Source organism: Punica granatum, chromosome 7 (genome assembly GCF_007655135.1).
Source record: "Punica granatum isolate Tunisia-2019 chromosome 7, ASM765513v2, whole genome shotgun sequence".
NCBI classification, from domain to species: domain Eukaryota; kingdom Viridiplantae; phylum Streptophyta; class Magnoliopsida; order Myrtales; family Lythraceae; genus Punica; species Punica granatum.
In genome coordinates, this window is record NC_045133.1 from 3,295,283 (window position 1) to 3,314,836 (window position 19,554).

Below are 19,554 nucleotides of genomic sequence, written 5' to 3' on the forward strand. Positions count from 1 at the left end.
ACAAATACTTATGTGCTTTCAAATACATGCCCCTTTAAACCACGACAATTTTGGGCAAATTTCATTAAAAAAAATGCTCAAATTCTCTAACAGAGTAAAACAAAAACTGGTATATACATAGACGGTTGGGTATTGTGGCCTAATTGCTGATAATGTCAAGTGATGGTTTTCTTAAGTACATCTTTGTTTTAGCTTCCATGTTTGTCATCCGCCGTTTTGGTTTAATGAAGTTGAATGAATCTTCTCATCGTTGGTAAAGAAGTGAAATTCGTATTCTAGCGGAAAAAGGCAACCCCGTAAATTGATATACATTCCACCAAACCGCTCCATAACAACAAGCAATTGAATCAAACAGATTATATCTCTTATTTAGGGAAAAATATATATACATGCTAATGATTATCATATCGTATTTATGCAAGTCGAACTAAGCTTATGATAAAATATTACAAAGTCGTGTGTAAACCTCATATTCATCTGTGTGATAAAGCATAACATGCTTTTTAAAAAAAAAAAGAAAAAAAAGAAAAAGAACGAACATGTTCTATCGTGATTGATGAAGCGGTATCGACTTATCGTGTAAAAGAATCCACTGATGTATGACAAAATTCTTCAACAAACTTGCCTGCACTATTGGAACTGAACTTATACAAACGATATAATTGTTATGCAGAGACAATCCCAGTATTTCTCTCGATCGCCTTCTCGCATCCATTTGATATGTATTCCGATCGCACTTGAAATACATTGATAATAATTTTAAACTGTATTCTTGTAATGTCTTCTTAAAATTTTTTTGGTGAGCTTAATATAAACAAACCCCCATATATCTGTTTTTTTTTAATCTTTAAAAAATTTCAATAAATTGAAGATCTTTCCAACGGCTACATTTTCGAGGGAAATAAATTACTGAATGATTGAATGAAACGGGACGGAGATATTTTTGGATTTGTGCACTAATTGGACCTTCTTTCAACTACCAAAACGGTAATTTAAAAATCCAGAAAGTAGAATTTAGATGATAGCTAGTTTGATCATTTTAGTTCGTGCTCATGCTTTAATTTCTTCGAAATTTTGAAAATTTGCTAAAACTAAAGTTTTTCTACTAATAAATACCTAAAAATAACTTCTTCTTCTTCTTTTTATCAGTGAAGAGTTTATGCTCTTCAATTTCATAAAATTCCAAAGAATAAATAAAAATTTAATTAATAATATACTGAACCGAAATGTGAAATTCTCATGAATGATATCCGCTTTGGTCACCCCTCGTGCATGTGCATTGTATGCATACCGAGACAACTTTCCCAATATCAATAGAAAAAATGATTAATTCTCACAAAAATAATAATAATAATAATAAATAATAAATAAAAAGACGGTGCAAGTGAAAAAGATAAATGAATATATCGATGCAATTATTATTACTCGAGATGCTGTGTAATTGTCATGTTTATGCACTAAGGTTAACTTAACAATTTTCCGTATAATAAAAAAATGATTCTTTCTATAGTTTCTAATTTAAAAAATTAATTAACACTTTTCAAGAAGAAATAAAATAAAATTTAATTTGACCTCGAAGCATGCATAGTTGGCAAGATGCGCTGCCAGTGATCGGATTTTACCTTCGGTGCAGTGCAAAGGTTTTGGAAAAAGTATATTGGATTTCACGTGAAACGTCGAGTCAAATACTTCTTGCCATATAAATTAAGATACTCATGGAAAAATTTATTGAGCATAGACCAAATAAATACAAAATTAAACCTCCCAAAATAAAACAAAAATTAAATCTTAATTTCTAATTATATTATAATATAACCAAAAAAAATAAAATATAAAAAACCCTAAATATTGAAATCTTGCATTTTGCTCCATTAGGACCCTTCTACTCATTTCCAAGCCCTAACTTGGAAAGGACTCAGGGGGGGATTGTGAGAGAGAGAGAGAGAGGGCCAAGAGAAGGCCAAGGCCACGGCCATCTCCTTCCTCTCTGCCTGATTCATAAGCTCACTCACCCGCTCATCTCCCCTTTCTCTCTCTAAAACCTCTCTCCCCTGTTCCTCGCTTTCTCTCTCTAGACCCCTCACTCATTCTGCTCTCTTGGCTCAATGGACCCCACAGCTCCTGCCTCTGACGGTACTGCCGTTCTTACGGCCGACCCTGCGCCTCCGCCCGCCACCGTCCTCAACCACCCTTCCTATGACGAGGTCTCCCTCCTCTTTACTCTGTTCATTGTCCTTCATTTCTTGAAATTCTCGCTTGTTCTGCTTCGTTGGGTGTTGTTGGGTCCAGTTCGCTGATTCTCGCCGGAATGTTGTTTTCTCAGATGATACTGGCAGCTGTCGCGGCCCTGAAGTCCCCCGGTGGGTCGAGCAAGAAGGCGATATCGGACTACATTCAGCAGAACTACCCGAACCTGCCCCCGAACCACGGGACCTTGCTGACCCACCACCTCAGGAGCTTGAAAACCGGCGGCCGCCTCCTCATGACCAGGAACAACTACCGGCTGCCCGACCCTGAAGGCTCCCCCCGGCTCAGGAGGGGCCGCCCAGCGAAGAGCCAGGCCGTCCTTGCCCCTGATGCCATCGTGCCTGTGCCCTCCGATGGCGAGGCGCCGAAGGCTGACGAGGCTGGCACTTCTGGGTCGCAGAAGCGTGGACGTGGAGGAGGCCGCCGCCCGGCCAAGAGGCAGAACACTGGGCCGGCGGAGGCTGTGCCTCCACCGGCAAATGCAACTGGCAGGCCGAAGAGGGCCCGAGGGAGGCCAGCTAGGCTGATGAAGGTCCCCTTCGAAAGGGAAGCTGGGGGCGCGCAGGCTGTGTCTGGGCCCCAGGACCAGCCGAAGGTGGTGGCTAGTCGGGTGGAGAAGTTGCCTGTGAGACGCCGTGGACGACCCCCAAGGTCCAACACCGCTACCGCTCGGGCCGCTGGCCATCCCCAGTCGGTAATGCTCTGGTCCTTTTGCTTGGTTTGGTTCTTTGATGGCTCCTCCAGTTGCTTGAGTAGATTGTTAGCCGTCAATAAATGGCTGTTAAACTTAATTAACCATGACAGTTAGGAAAAGCTAACTAACCGTAATTGGAGAATTCTGTAATTTACCACTGGTCGTTATTTTGGTTGGAAACCCTTAAACCTGGTGAAATGGCTGCATTTGGCTTTAATTTGGGTTTAGCTAATATGATCCGATAATTGTTTACAATAAGAATGCAACAACTATTCACGATCTTTCGTTGATCGGAAATTTTAAATTTGGACACATGATATTTCTCCAAGACTGAAAGGAGACTTGCTAAGATTAATGTGCATGTGTACTTGTAATTCTTGATAATTTCCTTTTCCAGTCGTCCTAATAAAACTTATTATTTGTTCTTGATCAAGGGTCAAGAAAATTCATATTTTGCACGTTATACTGCATAAATAATATATATTTATACGCTTGCAATGCATCCAGTGTATTAGTATTAATGATTGACTGATGATGAAAGTTATAATGAAGGGCTGGTTAGTAGATAGATCCTGAGATTTTCCGGGAGTTGCCAAGAATAATTCCTGCATTTATCCGGGAAGCCTCCCTGGTAATCCAATGGGGATTTCAGGAGCATTTAATTTACTTTAATACAAAAAAGGGAAAAAAGAAAAAGCCAAAAACAAAATATGTTTATATCAGAGTGATATCTTGTTGTACCTCCAAAAGCCATTTTTTGGAACTGGTCCATCCCGACTTTTGCTGAAGCCAAGGTAGCCAGATCTAGATGGTTGTAGGAGGTTAATACTTGGAGGTTCACCCGTACTGGTGGCGGCTGACTTAACTTGGCCAAGCAGGCTTCTCATTTGCATAATTTAAAAAGAATACATTGAGAAGAAAAATTAGAAGCAGTAAAGAAATTTTGGCTGCCAAAGCTGTTCCGAGAGATCTCAAATACTGAAATTCTAAATCAAATAGATAATAAATTGTGAAAAAACATAGAACATTCCTCTTAGTTTGAAATCAACTGAGTTTTCCTCTCACTGTTACAAATAGGAAAACTGTTACAGATAGTATTAGACTAGAAATATCATATATTTTGACAAATACAGATGAAATTGGTGACATTTTTTTAAACTGAGAAAAGAAGTGGCTAATTGTATAATCGTATCAAGGTCTCAAGGACATAAACATGCTTTTGGAAACAGTTTTTGCCGTGACAGGCTTAAATGCTGTTAAAAAAGAGGCAAGGTCTGGTATTTCCAGTCTTGATTGCTAGTTTTGAGTATGTGCCTGAAATGCTCTTTTGGTTGTCTGCCCTTATTTTGTCAATAATAAAAGGTTGAATCCATTCCTGTATGATGTACTAGTCTGGTTATTAATAAGTACCATGCTCATATTGAAAACCCAGCTCCGACTGTCCAATGTTATAGTATCCTTTTTGCCGGGCTAATATTTGTGTCTATCTTTTCCTATGTAAAGGCGGGTCCGTCCACATCAGTTGCAGCTCCACGTGTGCATGACATTGATTATGAAATCCTCCAAAAGAAAGTTGAAGTCATGGTGAGTTAATTTTTTCCTACCGCTCTGTCACAATTTCTCTAATTTGCTTCTTCTCGAACCAGAGATTATGCGGAAATGTATGTTTTGCAGCAAACTAGGATCAAGGATGCTGTAGCTGTTCTGAAGCCCCATCTGGCTGGTGAAGGTTCCCCTGCTATAATGAATGCTATCGTAGAGCTGGAGGCGATTGCAGCAATGGACATGAAGCCAACCCCGACTGCGGACTGAATGCAACATCGAGTTAAGGACTCTAGTTTTCTCAGCAAACATAAAATAGCGAAGGAGTAGGAAAGGAAGTCGAGGACTGATCATGTTTTTGAGGAAGGATGATTTGGTTAGGTTTGCCAGCATTCTAACCCGACCTGACCAAGAGGAATCTGTAGAGTGACAAAGGTGTGACATATTCTTAGTCCTGATGGTATATGGTATAGCATCGAAATTTGAATTGAAGTAGAGGGGTTTCTTTCTGTGCAGCAGTTAGGATTGGACAGGTCATGAGATTTTCCTTTATATCCGAGTTGATTTGACTTCATGTTGAACTTCTGTTGATTTTAAGATGGCATATCGAATCTCTTTTGTTGTTGCACATTCGTTGACTTTAGTATTTTGTTGATCCAAATTCGAGTGGCTTTATTGCGTGATTTTTAATTCGAATTGGAATTGATGTCTTTCATTTACCAGAGGTCGGTATCATGTTCAGCTGTTAATTTGGCATGCACATCGACGAGCATGTGCTTTGCTCGGTTTGTCGAAAGCCTACAGCTGTTGTACAGTGCACTTCTCTTTGTATCTTCAGTTTGGTCATTCAAATAAGCGTACTTCAGAACTCTCTGCAATTTGTTTAGTCGAATTGCAGTTCCCATGCAAGCCATAGGACATGCAAGCAAGCTAGATGCTGAATTCAGTAAGATGGAGATATGAGCCTGAAAGAAATGCAATGCTACGATTTTATCAATTTGTATGCTATTCTCCTTCGCTTCCATCGTACCGAATGACCATATTAACTATGGGAATAGGCACAAAAAAAAATCACATATTTGCTGTTTATCTGACCCAAAAAACTTCAAATCTCCCGGTTCAGACGAGGAATGCTGGAATATATGAAGCCCAAGGGGCATCTGAATGGCCGTTCTTGCGCAAGTATTCCCTTCTCGAAAATTGTGGTTCGCAATGATAATGATATTCCATTCTCTAGCCAGCTGCTTCCGAATAGGATCAACCAGCATAGCTAAATGAGGAACAAATGGATCCCAAGATAAGATTACGAACCACTTCATCATAATACATTTAGATGATGCTCGTTGCGATGAAGAGTTTCTATCACGAGCACTCTCCGGTACGCTTCGAGATTGTATGACTTATCGTGCTGTCAGATTTTTCTTTTTTTTCCTCGTTTTCTTCGTTTTATATCGGATCATCTTCTCACTATAAAAGGTGAAACATTATCCACTGGTCATAGGAGGACTGGTCTACCCTCACGAGGGACGTCGAATTTTGCGGTTTCATATAAAAAACTGGCCCACGGTGGGCCCAATGAGCCGGGCTGTGCGGCTCATTCACCGCCCCCTCCCACCGGGCATTTGCCAGCTGGCACTGGGAGTGGGGACAGCTCTTTTTCAGACACTCAAGGCCACGCGCCACTCTCACGCTCCAATCACCGTCCACAGTGTCCCCAGGGCTCTTTGATTGGGCGGCTTAGGCGAATAGGACGCGCCGGGTTCTGCTCACGCGCCTCTGCGTCTGTCGTGTAGTGGAGCAGTCCGACGGCTGCTGTTTGAGTGGCATAACGCGAGCGCGTGATCTCACCGACTGCTCCGCGGGTCGGGGAGGAGAGGAATTCTCCATTTCTTTCATTTCCGAACGAAGGATAAAGCTTACTTTTCGCATTAAAAAGCTCAGGACAAAGAACAGCCGCCTCCTTTGGTCCGATGATCCGACCCGAATCGAAAGCCATTAATTATCTTCTCCCTTTTTTTCCTTTTAATAATTAAAATCAACGACAATTTCACTTTCATCGACTCTTGTAACTTATCTGTCTGGAAAAAAAAAAGTTTATATGCACAAAAGAAAGAAAACAAATTCGTAATATTTAGTTTAACAAAATACGTCATGTTAGTGTATAGTCGGGTCGTGGTTGTGTCTAGTTATACGGCTTGCAAAGATTTAGAATGCGTTTGATAACTACTTGATTGATAAACGCTTAAAATTAGTTATAAGTTTAATTATAATGAAAAATAAATTGGAAGAAGAGGAAAAGATGAAAGATGAGGGTCCAATCTATTTAATCATTGAGTTGAAAATCACTTAATGATTAAGTCAATTTTTATTGCTTAGCATGTTTTTCGTAACTAATTAATTAATAATTGCTTAAAAGTTAGTTATAAATTAGTTATAATGAAAAATGAATGGGAAGAAAGAGACAAATGGGGAAGATGGAGCTCATTCTACTTAATTTTCAAACACATCATCGCCTTATTAATTTTCAAACACATGCTCAGACTTCTCCATAAGAAAGGATATAATATTTTTCGATAATTTTCAAGTACCTCATAGAGAAGAGGAAGTTAATTATTTACCCATACAATCTTTTTTATTTAATTACCTTCTGATTGACAATAAAATCGTAAATCTAATAAAATAACCACCATCTACTCATCATCTTCTCCTTCTCTCTCTCTTCCTCTCTCTCAAAAATCAATCTTGGCCATTTTTATAAAAATTATTAATATATATTTGCTTTGCCGTTTTATAACTTTATAAAATTTGTTAATCTCTTATTAAAGCGGAAAATTGTGGATGTAATTGGAATTAGGAGAAAATGAAATAAATTGGCATGTGAATTTCATTGATAAGATTTTTTTTCCTCCAAACCTAGCAGATGCTAACTTCCTTATGCATTTATCGTTAAGTAATTCAGGTGGTACAAGCGAGTCATACTCTGACATATATGTACGTATACGAGCTTAGTTTAAGATGCTCTGGCTACGTTATCATCAATTAACTTTTACATATCCATAAAAAAAAGGAAATAATAACTTACCTAACTCTAGATACAAAGAGCAGCAAAATAACTAGCCAACTGTATCAGTTTTTCGGTCATGTCACAGGAGAAATTGTTCGAAGCCTGAAAAATCCTTAATCCATTGAAGGCATACGCATAACTTATTGAACCCATCACGCCGATAAGATAGAGTCTATATATAAGTATTTTGATTGTTGATTGACAATGTACATGACGACCTATCTGCTCAGATCTGAATAACATGATGTAGTGAATAAAATAATGTAGCAGCACCAAAAACGGCAGATAATTAAGGCAATTATACAACTATTGGATGGTGTTAAACGGCAGACAATTAAGACCGCACTCGTAGGATTTTGTTATCTTTCTCCACTCATGCCATGGCCAATTAATTATGATTATTATATTTTTAAAGTGGAGAAATATACTAAATTAGTAAATAAATATGATATTTGCTTTGCTTTCAGAAATGGACGCGAACATCATACATCATAATTTATATAACTTAGTGAATTGATTATTCATCGAATAGGAAGATGCCACAATTAATCAATCACATCTAGAAATGGGGAGAGCAATCTCGATGCTCACAAACTTATTCACGTACCTCCAAATAATGATGAAACAATAATTGTCATAATAATCATTCGATCATAAGGGCGATAGTGGGAAAGACATTATCCAAAAACCGGGACAAAGAATAATAAAAGATATGTCAATTGAACCGTTTTTGTCGATGAGTTGTAGTTCAATTTCTCAGCAAATGATACATATATATATATATATATATATATATATCTGCTGCATAAATAGCATATTTTTGTTTTGATATCATTTTGCGCCGAGGAGTACCCTTACGATGACATAACAATAAGACAAAAGTATAAAAGAAGACATATATAAATCATTGTCGGCCGATCGATAATCGCTACTCTTTGGAATTCTTGTTTTTTTTTTTTTATGGGAGAACATGACAAAATAGGGAAAATAGAATGGGGCAAAATGTAGGGCTGAAGTATACATATGTCAAGGGAGATGGGTATATATATGTATATTATATATGTTATGATACATTATCCCGAAGGCCTACTTTTCTCTTTCACCCAAATTTGGATAAGAAGAGGGAAATTCATCAATCCTAAAGAAGAAAAAAAGTGAAATTCAGATTTGGCCAGATGAGATCCCCAATCAAACAGCAAACAATCATTATGATTTGAATTATTTAAATTACCTTGAAAAATCTTTGCATGGGTGCTTTTGATGCAGGACTTAATTCCTCGGCCCCTAGTCGACCTTTAATCAATTCGTTATACACTTTTTTCATACATATATATATATATGGTCTAAATGTGTAATCACAAAAGGTCACTACAGATATACTGATTATTTCAAAGGAGATGATAATAAATGATTGTATAGTTAGTTATTCGACTTAATGATCTGATCTCATTATACAGTCAAAATAAAAATTCATGAATTTTGGCGAGTTATTAACTTCGCCACGAAGAGCGATCTGCATGAATTTCCAATTCACAGAAAGAGAGATTTGATCGAGTGCAACTAACCCATGTAAGCTACAACACTCGTTGGGCTCCGACATCATATCTATCCACGCAAAAACATGCAATCGAGACTCCTCTAATCCGTTTCCACCTCAGAGTATCTTGTGGACGAGAAGATTTTCAGCAAGATCGACACAAATTAAATCCAACAATCATAGGGGAAAACAAAATTCAAGACCGAGGATTAAAGGCAAATCTCGAGAACTGCGGCATAGCAATACATGTTCTTACATAAATTTAAGAGGTTCATGTCCCGATCGAATCTCGCCACTATCGCTTCCCATGTCTTGTTTTCCTTTCCCTGTTCCTTTAAGAAGTTAAATGACAAATTTCAGACACTGTAAATGTAGATGACGCAAACGGTTGGGATTTTATAAAAGAAAAGGAAAAAAAAAAAGCTGCGAAGGTAGAGGTGGTAGAGCGGTATTTTTCATGAAAATAAAAAATTATTAATTTTATCGACATGAATTGATTCAAACGGTTCGATAATTATTTCTCTTTAAGTAAGACTTTCGATTTGAGGTTGAAAGAACTTTATGAGGCGTTTAGTTTCAGAGTTAAAGTAACTTTGATTTTGATTGTGGAAAATGACAAATGTTGTATAGTGTGTTGAGTTAAAGTTAAAATTGACTTGGGAAATGTGTATTTTTGTTGTGTAGTGAGTTGAGTTAAAGTTAAAGTTAAAGTTTTTGTAATTGTAACCCTGAAAACAAACGGACCAACCCTTTCGTGAGTTGACCCAACTCAACTGTATTTGTCAAAATTTATTAAATTTTCGGACACCGAGAAGCACTTCGAAAAATAAGAAAAAGAATTATCGGTTTTGAAGCAAACCGGAAATGGCTTTTCCTTTAGGTTCCATTTCCAGAAAAGCAACCTCCTTTATCCCACATGGACAGTGGAGGAAGACAGCGACGACGACAACCTCAGCAAAGCCTACCAACAAAAATCTCTGGCGTTTTCCAATTAATAATTAATTATTTACTTATCTGCAGAAAAAGGGAAGCCGTTGAATTGAAACTGTAAGAAATTAGATCTCATTCATTTCATGTATCATTAAATTAAATTTCCCACAAATTGTTGATGCCACTGATATCAGAATTTGGGCATTCCCCACAAACAGCACAGAGAATATTATGAGAGAGAAAGAAGATGCAGCAGCAGTGAATTTCTAGAGAGAGAGAGAGAGAGAGTGTTGTACCGTTCCACTTCCACTGCAGCCTCAGAAGGAGAGCGCAAGTGGGTCAATTTTGTTTCTTTCAGACGGCGGCAGTGGACTCGCCTCGGTGACTCACCCCTCCCCACCACACCCACTTGCTCAAGCTGCTGTCTTTTTCCGGCGCCTCTCCTCTGTCTGTGTCTCCTATTGGCTACCCTTTGCCCATAGAGATGTCTCAGCTGAGAAGGTAAACGCCACTGAGGAGGACAGTTTCTTTTTTAGCTCTGCTGAAGTTCTTGAAATCGGGAAGAGGCTTACTTTCAGTTTCGTCATCTGGGTGTCGTTGTTGTCGGGCTGTCTCTGCGATGGGTTTTGTTCTTGAGCTCAGGTGATGGCGAAAACGGGGGCTTTTTCCGGGCCCGAGGATATGGAGGCCTTTCCGTATAGATATTCGGTCATTTAGCATTTGGTGTTGATATGTTCAGTGGAGCAACATGAGGAATCTTCTCAAGAAGTTCCACATTGTGTCTAACCAATCAGAGGATGCAGAGGGTTCCGGTTCGTTGAGGGGCAGTCACCCCAGCGAGCACAATAGGCCCTTCTCGAGTCTTTCGAGCTGGTTGCAGTCAGTTGCTAGCAAGCACGGGTCGAGCACCCCTTCTTCCTCGAACGAGACGAGGAGCGAGCGGATGGAAGGATCTGATTCTGTCAGCACGAGCAGCAGGACAGCAGATGTTATTGGCCAAGATGGGACTTTGCGGGAACCGGGCTCAGGGAACTCCAGGGATCCCGATGTGGAGGAGGAGTATCAGATACAATTAGCTCTCGAGTTGAGCGCGAGGGAGGATCCTGAAGCAGTGCAGATTGAGGCTGTTAAGCAGATTAGTTTGGGCTCTTGTTCTTCAGATAATACTCCTGCTGAAATCACTGCTTACAGATATTGGGTAAGTCCTCGTTCACTGCGGTGTAATTGGTCGGGAGTAGCAGTTTTCTCCCTGCAAATGAGCCTTGCAATGTCATTCTGATGAATCTGTAACTTGTTCAAATAATCGAGGAGTCTATTTCCATGGCCCTATAAATTTCCTCGCTCAAGAAATGCTGAACAGCAAGTCATCAGAAAATGTAAAATGCTATGTGGGGTCTCATTGTCAGCATTTACTTTCACTTGCTTGGTTTGATGTATATTTCTTTTGTACTTCGTTGGATGTTCAATTCAAGAGAAGCAAAAACGTTGTGCTTTGCTGTCACTGCAAGCACCCATTGCTATTTTGCTCATGTTGCCTTACGAACTTATCTCTCATTGTAAATTTGTTCATGATTCGCAGAACTATAATTCCCTTGGCTACGATGACAAAATCTTGGATGGCTTCTACGATCTATACGGGGTCCTGAATGAATCCACTTTTGGGAGAATGCCCTCGCTGGTTGATCTGCAAGGGACTTCAATCTTGGACAGTGTCGCATGGGAAGCAGTCCTGGTCAACAGGTCTGCTGACTCGAAGTTGTTACAATTAGAAGACAAGGCCTTAGAGATTGCTGTCAAATTGAGATTGGGCCCACGGGTTCCTCAACAGGCTGATTTGGTGCGGGCCCTCGCTCTTTTGGTTTCTGAATACATGGGTGGACCTGTCGGGAACCCCGACAATATGCTGAGATCATGGAGAAGTCTTGTCTCTAGATTGAAATCAACCCACGGGAGCATGGTGTTGCCACTTGGCTCTCTGACGATCGGGCTGGCTCGGCATCGTGCATTGTTGTTCAAGGTGCATGTGACGCTATTTTGCTCTTCTCTATTGAATGATCTCGATCTTGAGTTTCTTTTCAAGATTCATCATCTCCATACAGAAGCTTGAATGCAAATGATTTGATATCATGTTTTTGCAAGAATTAGTTGAAACAGATGCAAATGCAATGGGATGGCTAAAATTTGAGTTGTTTTGTTTGGCAATTCCTTTTGTTACATCATACATGTGTGGCGAACATGGTCTAACAAGAACTTAATATGTTTGTCTTCTCCAACGGATATGTCGAATTCTTAAGCTATGAGTATCCTAGAGTTTCTGCTTATATAACTCCTCAAAACTAACAACTATTGGTTTCCTATTATATATGCAACTTTTTTTTTTTTTTTTTTTCTGTTACACTAATGCAGGTTTTGGCTGATAGTGTGAGCATCCATTGCCGCTTAGTTAAAGGATACCAGTACACAGGCTCGGCCGATGTGGCTATGAACTTTGTAAAGATTGACGATGGAAGGTATTGGTCACAAATCCTTATTTATTATTATTGTGGAAGCTGATATTCTATGTTTTCTCTTTATTGAATAATCTATCCAGTTAAAAAGCGAGTATCAATCTATGTGAACTCCAGGGAGTACATAGTAGATCTGATGGCAGATCCAGGCACTCTCATACCATCTGATACAACCGGGTCATTTTTGGAGTGCGATGAATCACTCTTCCCCGCAAGACCTCTTTCTGAAGATACCAATGCATCCCGTGGAGCATGTTCTGGTAATACGTTGAGCAGTTTTATTGAAGGGGCATCATGTATTGGAGCAATTATCAATGAGGCAAAGGAATGGTCTGAGACCTCTTCAGCAAAGTCCAAAAGTAGAAACTCTTCCACTCAGAAGAAGAGAGTGCCAGCGAGTGGACTCCCTCAGAGGCCTAATTACCCATACTCGCATGCAAGATCTCCTTCATGGACAGAAGGTGTCAGTTCACCTGCTGCTCATCAGATGAAGGTGAGAGATGTCTCGCAGTACATGATTGATGCTGCAAATGAGAATCCACAATTAGCACAGAAACTCCATGATGTATTACTTGAGAGTGGAGTGGTGGCTCCCCCAAATCTATTCTCCGAAGTATATCCCAAGCAAGTGAAAGTTGAGGCCAAGGTCCAAATCCAAACTGAAGCATGCAAGAGACCAGATGATCGTGATAGGTCCATCTCTTTACCTCCTCGGCCTCCTCCTCGGCCTCAGGAGATTCACATGGAGCGGCATACACCTATGGAAGCATCAGCCCTCAACAGTCCCGTGGAATCACAAGTGAAAGGACAACCTCTTGCATCACTGCCCGATGTGGGTCCTGTGAAGTATACAAAAGAAGTTCCAGTTGCCGCTGCAGCTGCTGCAGCAGCTGCTGTCATGGCTTCCTCGATGGTGGTTGCTGCAGCAAAGTCGAGCACTTCCGAATCAAGCTGTCTCGATCTTCCAGTGGCAGCAGCTGCCACAGCCACAGCTGCAGCAGTGGTGGCTACTACTACAGCTGTGAATAAGAAGTATGAGCATGGACCACAAGGTGACGGGGAAACAAATAGTAGTAATCAGGAGCCTGATGACTTTGTAGGGGTGAACTCGGAAGGGGAGAGGGAGAGGGTATCCGATCGATCAGCAGGTGATGATAGCGTAAAGTCTGATGTTGCAATGGATGATGTAGCGGACTACGAGATTCAGTGGGAAGAGATCACCTTGGGTGAGCGTATTGGGCTTGGTACTGACTAAACTATTTGCTGCTCTGTTTTAACATTTTCTTGGTTATCTAAAACTGTTGAGAAAATTTCATTTTGCCTGTATACTGAACCAAAACATGGACCTGTTAGCTTTAAGATATGGCATAATTTGATTGCTAAATCTCTTGTGGTACAGGATCATATGGGGAGGTCTACCACGGAGACTGGCATGGAACTGTAAGTTCGTGAATACTTTTTTATTGATTTGTTGCTTCCACATACGTTATCTTTTGCCGTTACAGAGACTCTTACACTTTTATTCTAGCTCCTACCTTAATAAAGTTCTAATCTTGGAAAAATAGTTCTGAATTGCGTACATTTCATCATCATTTAGGAAGTTGCTGTGAAGAAGTTCCTCGACCAGGATATCTCTGGTGAATCACTTGAAGAATTCAAAAGCGAGGTGGAAGCTCCGTATCTAATATGTTCTATTCCAATTGATTTATCAAACTCTTACAGTTCTCTTCCTCTTTCTACCATATCAAAGTTTTCTTGATTACCAAGTACTCATAGTACCCTTCTTCTCTGAACTGAAGATTCGGATCATGAAGAAAGTTCGGCATCCCAACGTTGTTCTCTTCATGGGAGCGGTTACTCGTGTCCCAAATCTTTCAATCATAACGGAGTTTCTGCCCCGGTACAACGATTACCTGAAAGTTGACCGTTCTCACATTGCAAATATTGTTATATGCATCTCTGCTGCAGCCTCATGGTGTTGGTATTTCAGGTATTGAATCGTAAAATCTTTTCCTGCAGAGGCAGTTTATATAGGTTACTCCACCGGCCTAACAATCAACTTGACGAGAGAAGGCGATTAAGAATGGCCCTTGATGCAGTATGATTAAACTCTTTTTATGATTCTCAAATGAACTCCTGAATTTTATTATTATTATTTTTTTTACAACTCGACTTACCCTCAGTAGATGATGTCTCCTTGATTGATGGGAATATTAGGCTCGGGGAATGAATTATCTCCACAACTGCAACCCCGTCATTGTGCACCGCGATCTTAAGTCCCCAAATCTCCTGGTAGACAAAAATTGGGTCCTGAAGGTAATTTTCTCCTGTCTGCTTTGTTACTTCAAGCCATTAAACCCATATGCTATACGCAAGACATTTACGGCTTTCTTCTAGGTTTGTGATTTCGGTTTGTCTCGGATGAAGCATAGCACATTCCTCTCTTCAAGGTCTGCGGCTGGAACAGTGAGTTAAAATGATTCACATTATCTCTCTTGAATTTTTTTCCGCTATTTACTTTACTTTCTAGTTTTCCTTGCTGCTCGTAATTCGCCATTCTTAAATTTTTTCCTTATTGGGAGTTTGTAATGCGTCGTTTGCTGATCTTGCCTCTTAGGCGGAGTGGATGGCCCCAGAAGTGCTGAGAAACGAACCTTCCAATGAAAAGTACTTCCTTATCTTTATTATCATTTAATTAATCTTTTGGTACTTTCTCTTCTTTCTGGAGACCTTTCATGTTTGCTCAAAATGGTGACAAAGAAAAATGGGTCATTCGTAGGTGCGATGTTTATAGCTTTGGGGTCATATTATGGGAGCTGATTACTCTAAAACAGCCATGGGGAGGAATGAACCCGATGCAAGTTGTTGGAGCCGTTGGATTCCAACATCGACGTCTAGAAATACCCGATGATATGAATCCTGCCATTGCAGATATCATCAAGAAGTGCTGGCAAACGTAAGGCTTTTCCATATGCATCTCAGCTTTCCCTACAAAGATAACAATTACATGCCCATGAATGTCCGCACAGACTGTATTAACCAAGAATAGTAGATGAGTTGAATGTGAAACATGCCATCACGCCTCAATCTATTCCTTTAACCACTTGGTTGATATGCAGGGTTGTCTTTTCAACTTCTGTTTACGTGTTTGTGGATAATTTGGTTAGGGGTGGAGTTTAGTGGCTAAATCTGAACTTAGTTTTTTGATCTAACTTTGCAGAGACCCGAAATTGAGGCCCTCATTTACTGAGATCATGGCAGCATTAAAGCCATTGCAGAAGCCGATCATCGGTCCCCAAGTCCTTAGACTGAGTGCTTCACGACCAGCTAATACTAGAGAATGTTAAGAGAGTCACAGGCTGTGAAGGGGAGGATTCCACCGTACGTTATCATCATTCATCTGCCAGAACTTTGAGGCAAGCTGTAGATTAGTTTGGGGACGAACATTGGAAAGAAGATAAAGCTCGGTTCGATAAGTGATCATGCCATAAAAGAGGGTTATGATTCTCTTAGTCCCTTTTGCGTGTTTGTCTTCTCAACTAGCTGTGCAGTGTGTTACACAATGTCACGTGAGTACTCAGTAAAGATACCAACGATGTGAAATTTTGTAGACGAGGTACTCCCCCGATAAGTTGGTCTCGCCGAGGAGGAAATTACTGTTCATACTCCGGTTTGCTGTCTGATAGTGGAATGATATACATGGACCCCAAACAAGTGATTCTTAAAGGATGATAAGTGTTCACATGTCTCCGTCTTTCTCATGAGCTATTGCGACCAAGATTGATATTTCAAGCATCGGGACAAACTCAAAATTAGTTTCAAACAAAATGTCTATTTCGAACTAGTCCGATAATTAGACTGGATGACGAGAGCTTCCGACTGGAATCGGTGCAGAATGTGAATTCCAATTGCACCTTATTGAACATAGTGGACAAAAATAAGTCCAGAAGTCCATGATCGAGACTTTTCAGAAGAAGAAGAAGATGCAAAGGCATCGGTGTACAATTCCGGACCACAATCCAAACGCGGGAATGAAAAGCAGACGCCCACTTCTTTACTATTCCATCTCCATCCGTCAATTATTAAATAAAATAATCAAAGAGTGATTACCGAAAAAAAAAAATAAAAATAAAAAAGTGTGTGATGCAATAATACACGTTTTCATCTCGTAATCGGGTTTAAAAAAGGTACATGCTTGTGACTGGATGCTCGAGGTATCTACCCATGCTCCTTTATAAATTATTAAAATTATTTATTTTATTATATTAGGCTTTTGATCGCATTCGTAATAGATAAAATAATAAATAAATAATTCCTGAAATAACGGCCTTCTTGATTCCCTGCAATCTGTACAGTAAGAAGAAGCAGCGGCAGGCGCCAAAGAAGCCATAACGAGCCTCATTCTTCGGAAAATGGGAACCATAATCGACTCTCACTTCCTCGCTCTCACCGCCATTGTCACAGTGAGTCCCTCTGCGCTCCGAGCTTGGCTCTTGAAACATTGATGATTCGCCAGCTGGGTGGTCGTTAGTTCAGTTGGCTGTCCGTTGATTCGGGTTTGTGTCTCTCGGATGCAGGTGGGGTACCAGCTCTTGTTCTTCGTCATCACAGCTGCTCTCAAGATCGATAAAGTCACCGACTTTGCTGGTAATTCCGCTTTTCTTGTTCTTGGGGTCTCAGGATGTAGGCGTGTGGCTGAAATTCAAGGAATTTCTGAGGAGCTGTTTGGGTGGAAATTTATCTATTGAATATGCCCTTTGTGCTGTTTTTATCTATTGAATGATGAGAGGAAGCTGCTGGTGTTTGTATTATCTCAGGGAGCACGAATTTTGTGATTATAGCTGGGCTGACTTTGATTCTCAAAGGGACTTGGCATTTCAGACAGGTGATTTTTCCATCTTTTAAATCAGTTTTTGATAGAGTAACTGTAATCGAAACGTTTGGACTCGTATCATTGAACGAAATGCTCAAAATAACGAGTGTTTCACCATACAATGGACATGTAGTGTCGGAGTGCAGGCTTTAATTGATCATATTTATCCTTCTGCCCAGGCAGGGTGTTCAATCTGTAGTTGAGGTTTGTGGAAGAGCAAGATGCATTTTTCTGCTTTGTAAATGGACTTATTATTAGTTATATATCCTTGATTTAGAATTATAGTTTCTTTTGCGTGACGCATTTTTCTGAGTGATATGTTCAAGAGCTCCACAGCTCATATTACTGGTGGTGGGTAATTTTGGTCATATATGTGCTTATATCTCTGATACCCGTCAACATGCAAACAAGCTGATGAAATTAATAGGAAATGAGTTAAGCTGCTGTTACTCATGCAAGGTTAGAGCAGCACAATTCTTGGCAAGAAAAGCCTTTTTATTGTTTCATGTTTGCTGCTGCGTGTTCAGGTGGTTTTGACTTTGCTTGTTGTGATATGGGGACTTCGATTAGCACTGTTTCTGTTGATGAGGTATGAAGCAAAAGTTGCTTATATATATATTCTTGTAGAGCTTTCTGAGTAAGTGAACAGTGCTGAAGCCTGAAGGAAATGTATTGGCATATCTGTTTCAATGTTCATATTGTTTGTAGAATCACAGATGTGGGACTGTATAATCTGCTAGTCTTGTTCTCTTCTAATCTGCATGCTCTTGTTTTCAGAATTCTACAGTGGGGGGAAGATCGTCGTTTCGATGAAATGCGCAGCAACATCGGGAAATTGGCATTTTTCTGGTCATTCCAGGTCTCACTATTTGTGAAGAAAAAGAATGCTAATCTGTGATTATTATTGAGGCATTTGCCATTTATGCCTGTCTTAGTAGATTCATTCCGTGTTTTTTGCATGGGCAGGCCGTTTGGGTTTGGACTGTGAGTTTACCTGTAACGATCGTGAATGCGAGTAACAGAGACCCTCCTCTTCAGGCTCAAGATATAATCGGGTGGATCATGTGGACACTTGGTCTTCTTATTGAAGCTACAGCTGATCAGCAGAAGCTGTCTTTCAAGAATTCCCCCGAGAATAGAGGGAAATGGTGCGATGTTGGAGTCTGGAGATATTCCCGACACCCAAATTATTTTGGAGAGGTGGGCACATCTAATATCAGTTCTACCAAATAATTTGCTCCATGTTACCGTCTGATCGGTTTATGTTTTTGACTGTTCACTTGCTCTGCCAGATTCTCCTGTGGTGGGGCATCTTTATTGCTTCCACACCCGTGCTGGAAGGTGCAGAGTGGCTTGTAGTTTTCGGGCCAGTCTTCATCACTCTGTTGCTTCTATTCGTCAGTGGGATCCCCTTGCTCGAGGTCAGCTTTTCATTTTGTCCTATTTTTCTCATCACTCATCAGTCCTGCACCATCTTCGGTTCCTTTTCCAGAGCCCTGCTAACGATGCTTTGCACAAATGCCAACAGATATCTGCTAATAAGAAGTTCGGGAATGTACCTGCATACAGGCAGTACAAAACAACAACGAGGTTAGGTTCTTTTCCTCCCCCCATGTTTTGGATTATCATCTTTTTCCTGTTTTCTGGAAATGGAATGACCTTGCTGACCGGTTTCAGCCCCCTGATTTTGCTTCCCCCGGAGATCTATGGGAGGTTGCCACTGTGGTTCAAGTCGATCTTCCTCTTTGACCTTCCCATGTACAGCCGGAATCTTCCCCAGGAATTCTGGTGAGATCGCTATACAACCCTTCGCATCCCGACTGGTGCGCGTTTCGCCATTTTTGTTTCCCCTATGCCAACTCAATTTTTTGTAATGCATTTATCATCTTTGCAAGGTATAGAGCAAGCAGGATGCAGAAGGGCAAGTGAAACAAAGATGGCTTAGCTCCAGTTAGAGAACTGTAAAGTTTATCCTTTCACCTCCAGCTCGTAAATACCCTGAATACATCTATTTTCTGAAGATTGTACTACTACGAGATTTCCTTATCTGTTGCCTGTTTGTTCGGTACTTTATTTGCTTGGAAGTCCAGCTCAGGCCGGTTTTACCCATCAGTAAAGCAAGACTCTAACATGCACTTGAGAATTGCGAGTTTTTGGTTT

The 19,554-nt window shown here is 40.3% G+C and overlaps 3 protein-coding genes across 6 annotated transcripts; all 3 read left to right on the forward strand.

Moving 5' to 3' along the window:
- The first annotated feature begins 1,867 nt into the window (after window positions 1-1,867).
- LOC116215499 (HMG-Y-related protein A) lies at window positions 1,868-5,175 on the forward strand. The gene is made up of 4 exons (XM_031551227.1): window positions 1,868-2,204; window positions 2,324-2,941; window positions 4,445-4,525; window positions 4,616-5,175. Exons 1-4 carry the CDS (start codon window positions 2,106-2,108, stop codon window positions 4,751-4,753), a joined length of 936 nt encoding a protein of 311 aa, XP_031407087.1. The 5' UTR covers window positions 1,868-2,105; the 3' UTR covers window positions 4,754-5,175.
- A 5,008-nt stretch (window positions 5,176-10,183) lies between these two features.
- LOC116215296 (probable serine/threonine-protein kinase SIS8) lies at window positions 10,184-16,269 on the forward strand. Of its 3 annotated transcripts, none has more exons than XM_031550945.1 (13): window positions 10,189-11,212; window positions 11,594-12,031; window positions 12,421-12,524; window positions 12,639-13,747; window positions 13,921-13,961; window positions 14,119-14,187; window positions 14,321-14,421; window positions 14,541-14,619; window positions 14,739-14,837; window positions 14,919-14,987; window positions 15,139-15,188; window positions 15,301-15,477; window positions 15,742-16,269. In XM_031550945.1, exons 1-13 carry the CDS (start codon window positions 10,763-10,765, stop codon window positions 15,866-15,868), a joined length of 2,913 nt encoding a protein of 970 aa, XP_031406805.1. In that variant the 5' UTR covers window positions 10,189-10,762; the 3' UTR covers window positions 15,869-16,269. The 3 variants fall into 3 exon arrangements, 2 of the variants coding, with proteins under 2 accessions (XP_031406805.1, XP_031406804.1); XM_031550944.1 differs by having other exon boundaries at window positions 10,190-11,212; window positions 12,639-13,765; XR_004158442.1 differs by lacking the exon at window positions 15,742-16,269 and having other exon boundaries at window positions 10,184-11,212; window positions 12,639-13,765; window positions 14,708-14,837.
- A 556-nt stretch (window positions 16,270-16,825) lies between these two features.
- Window positions 16,826-19,511, forward strand: LOC116215298. Of its 2 annotated transcripts, none has more exons than XM_031550949.1 (10): window positions 16,826-16,984; window positions 17,099-17,168; window positions 17,339-17,406; window positions 17,922-17,983; window positions 18,172-18,253; window positions 18,361-18,594; window positions 18,687-18,815; window positions 18,923-18,984; window positions 19,072-19,182; window positions 19,296-19,511. In XM_031550949.1, coding segments are annotated over exons 1-10 (870 nt in total). In that variant the 5' UTR covers window positions 16,826-16,933; the 3' UTR covers window positions 19,297-19,511. The 2 variants fall into 2 exon arrangements, with proteins under 2 accessions (XP_031406809.1, XP_031406808.1); XM_031550948.1 differs by having other exon boundaries at window positions 19,290-19,506.
- Window positions 19,512-19,554: the final 43 nt, after the last annotated feature.

What these genes read in the sequence shown, in the direction of transcription:
- LOC116215499 (XM_031551227.1), top strand. Translation starts at nt 2,106, where the DNA reads ATGGACCCCACAGCTCCTGCCTCTGACGGTACTGCCGTTCTTACGGCC. An exon ending in ACCACCCTTCCTATGACGAG is followed by an intron (nt 2,205 to 2,323) that starts GTCTCCCTCCTC and finishes TTGTTTTCTCAG; the next exon opens with ATGATACTGGCAGCTGTCGC. An exon ending in CCGCTGGCCATCCCCAGTCG is followed by an intron (nt 2,942 to 4,444) that starts GTAATGCTCTGG and finishes TCCTATGTAAAG; the next exon opens with GCGGGTCCGTCCACATCAGT.
- LOC116215296 (XM_031550944.1), top strand. Translation starts at nt 10,763, where the DNA reads ATGAGGAATCTTCTCAAGAAGTTCCACATTGTGTCTAACCAATCAGAG. An exon ending in GTAAAGATTGACGATGGAAG is followed by an intron (nt 12,525 to 12,638) that starts GTATTGGTCACA and finishes TGTGAACTCCAG; the next exon opens with GGAGTACATAGTAGATCTGA. An exon ending in AACGAACCTTCCAATGAAAA is followed by an intron (nt 15,189 to 15,300) that starts GTACTTCCTTAT and finishes GGTCATTCGTAG; the next exon opens with GTGCGATGTTTATAGCTTTG.
- LOC116215298 (XM_031550948.1), top strand. Translation starts at nt 16,934, where the DNA reads ATGGGAACCATAATCGACTCTCACTTCCTCGCTCTCACCGCCATTGTC. An exon ending in CATTTTTCTGGTCATTCCAG is followed by an intron (nt 18,254 to 18,360) that starts GTCTCACTATTT and finishes TTGCATGGGCAG; the next exon opens with GCCGTTTGGGTTTGGACTGT. An exon ending in AATCTTCCCCAGGAATTCTG is followed by an intron (nt 19,183 to 19,289) that starts GTGAGATCGCTA and finishes CATCTTTGCAAG; the next exon opens with GTATAGAGCAAGCAGGATGC.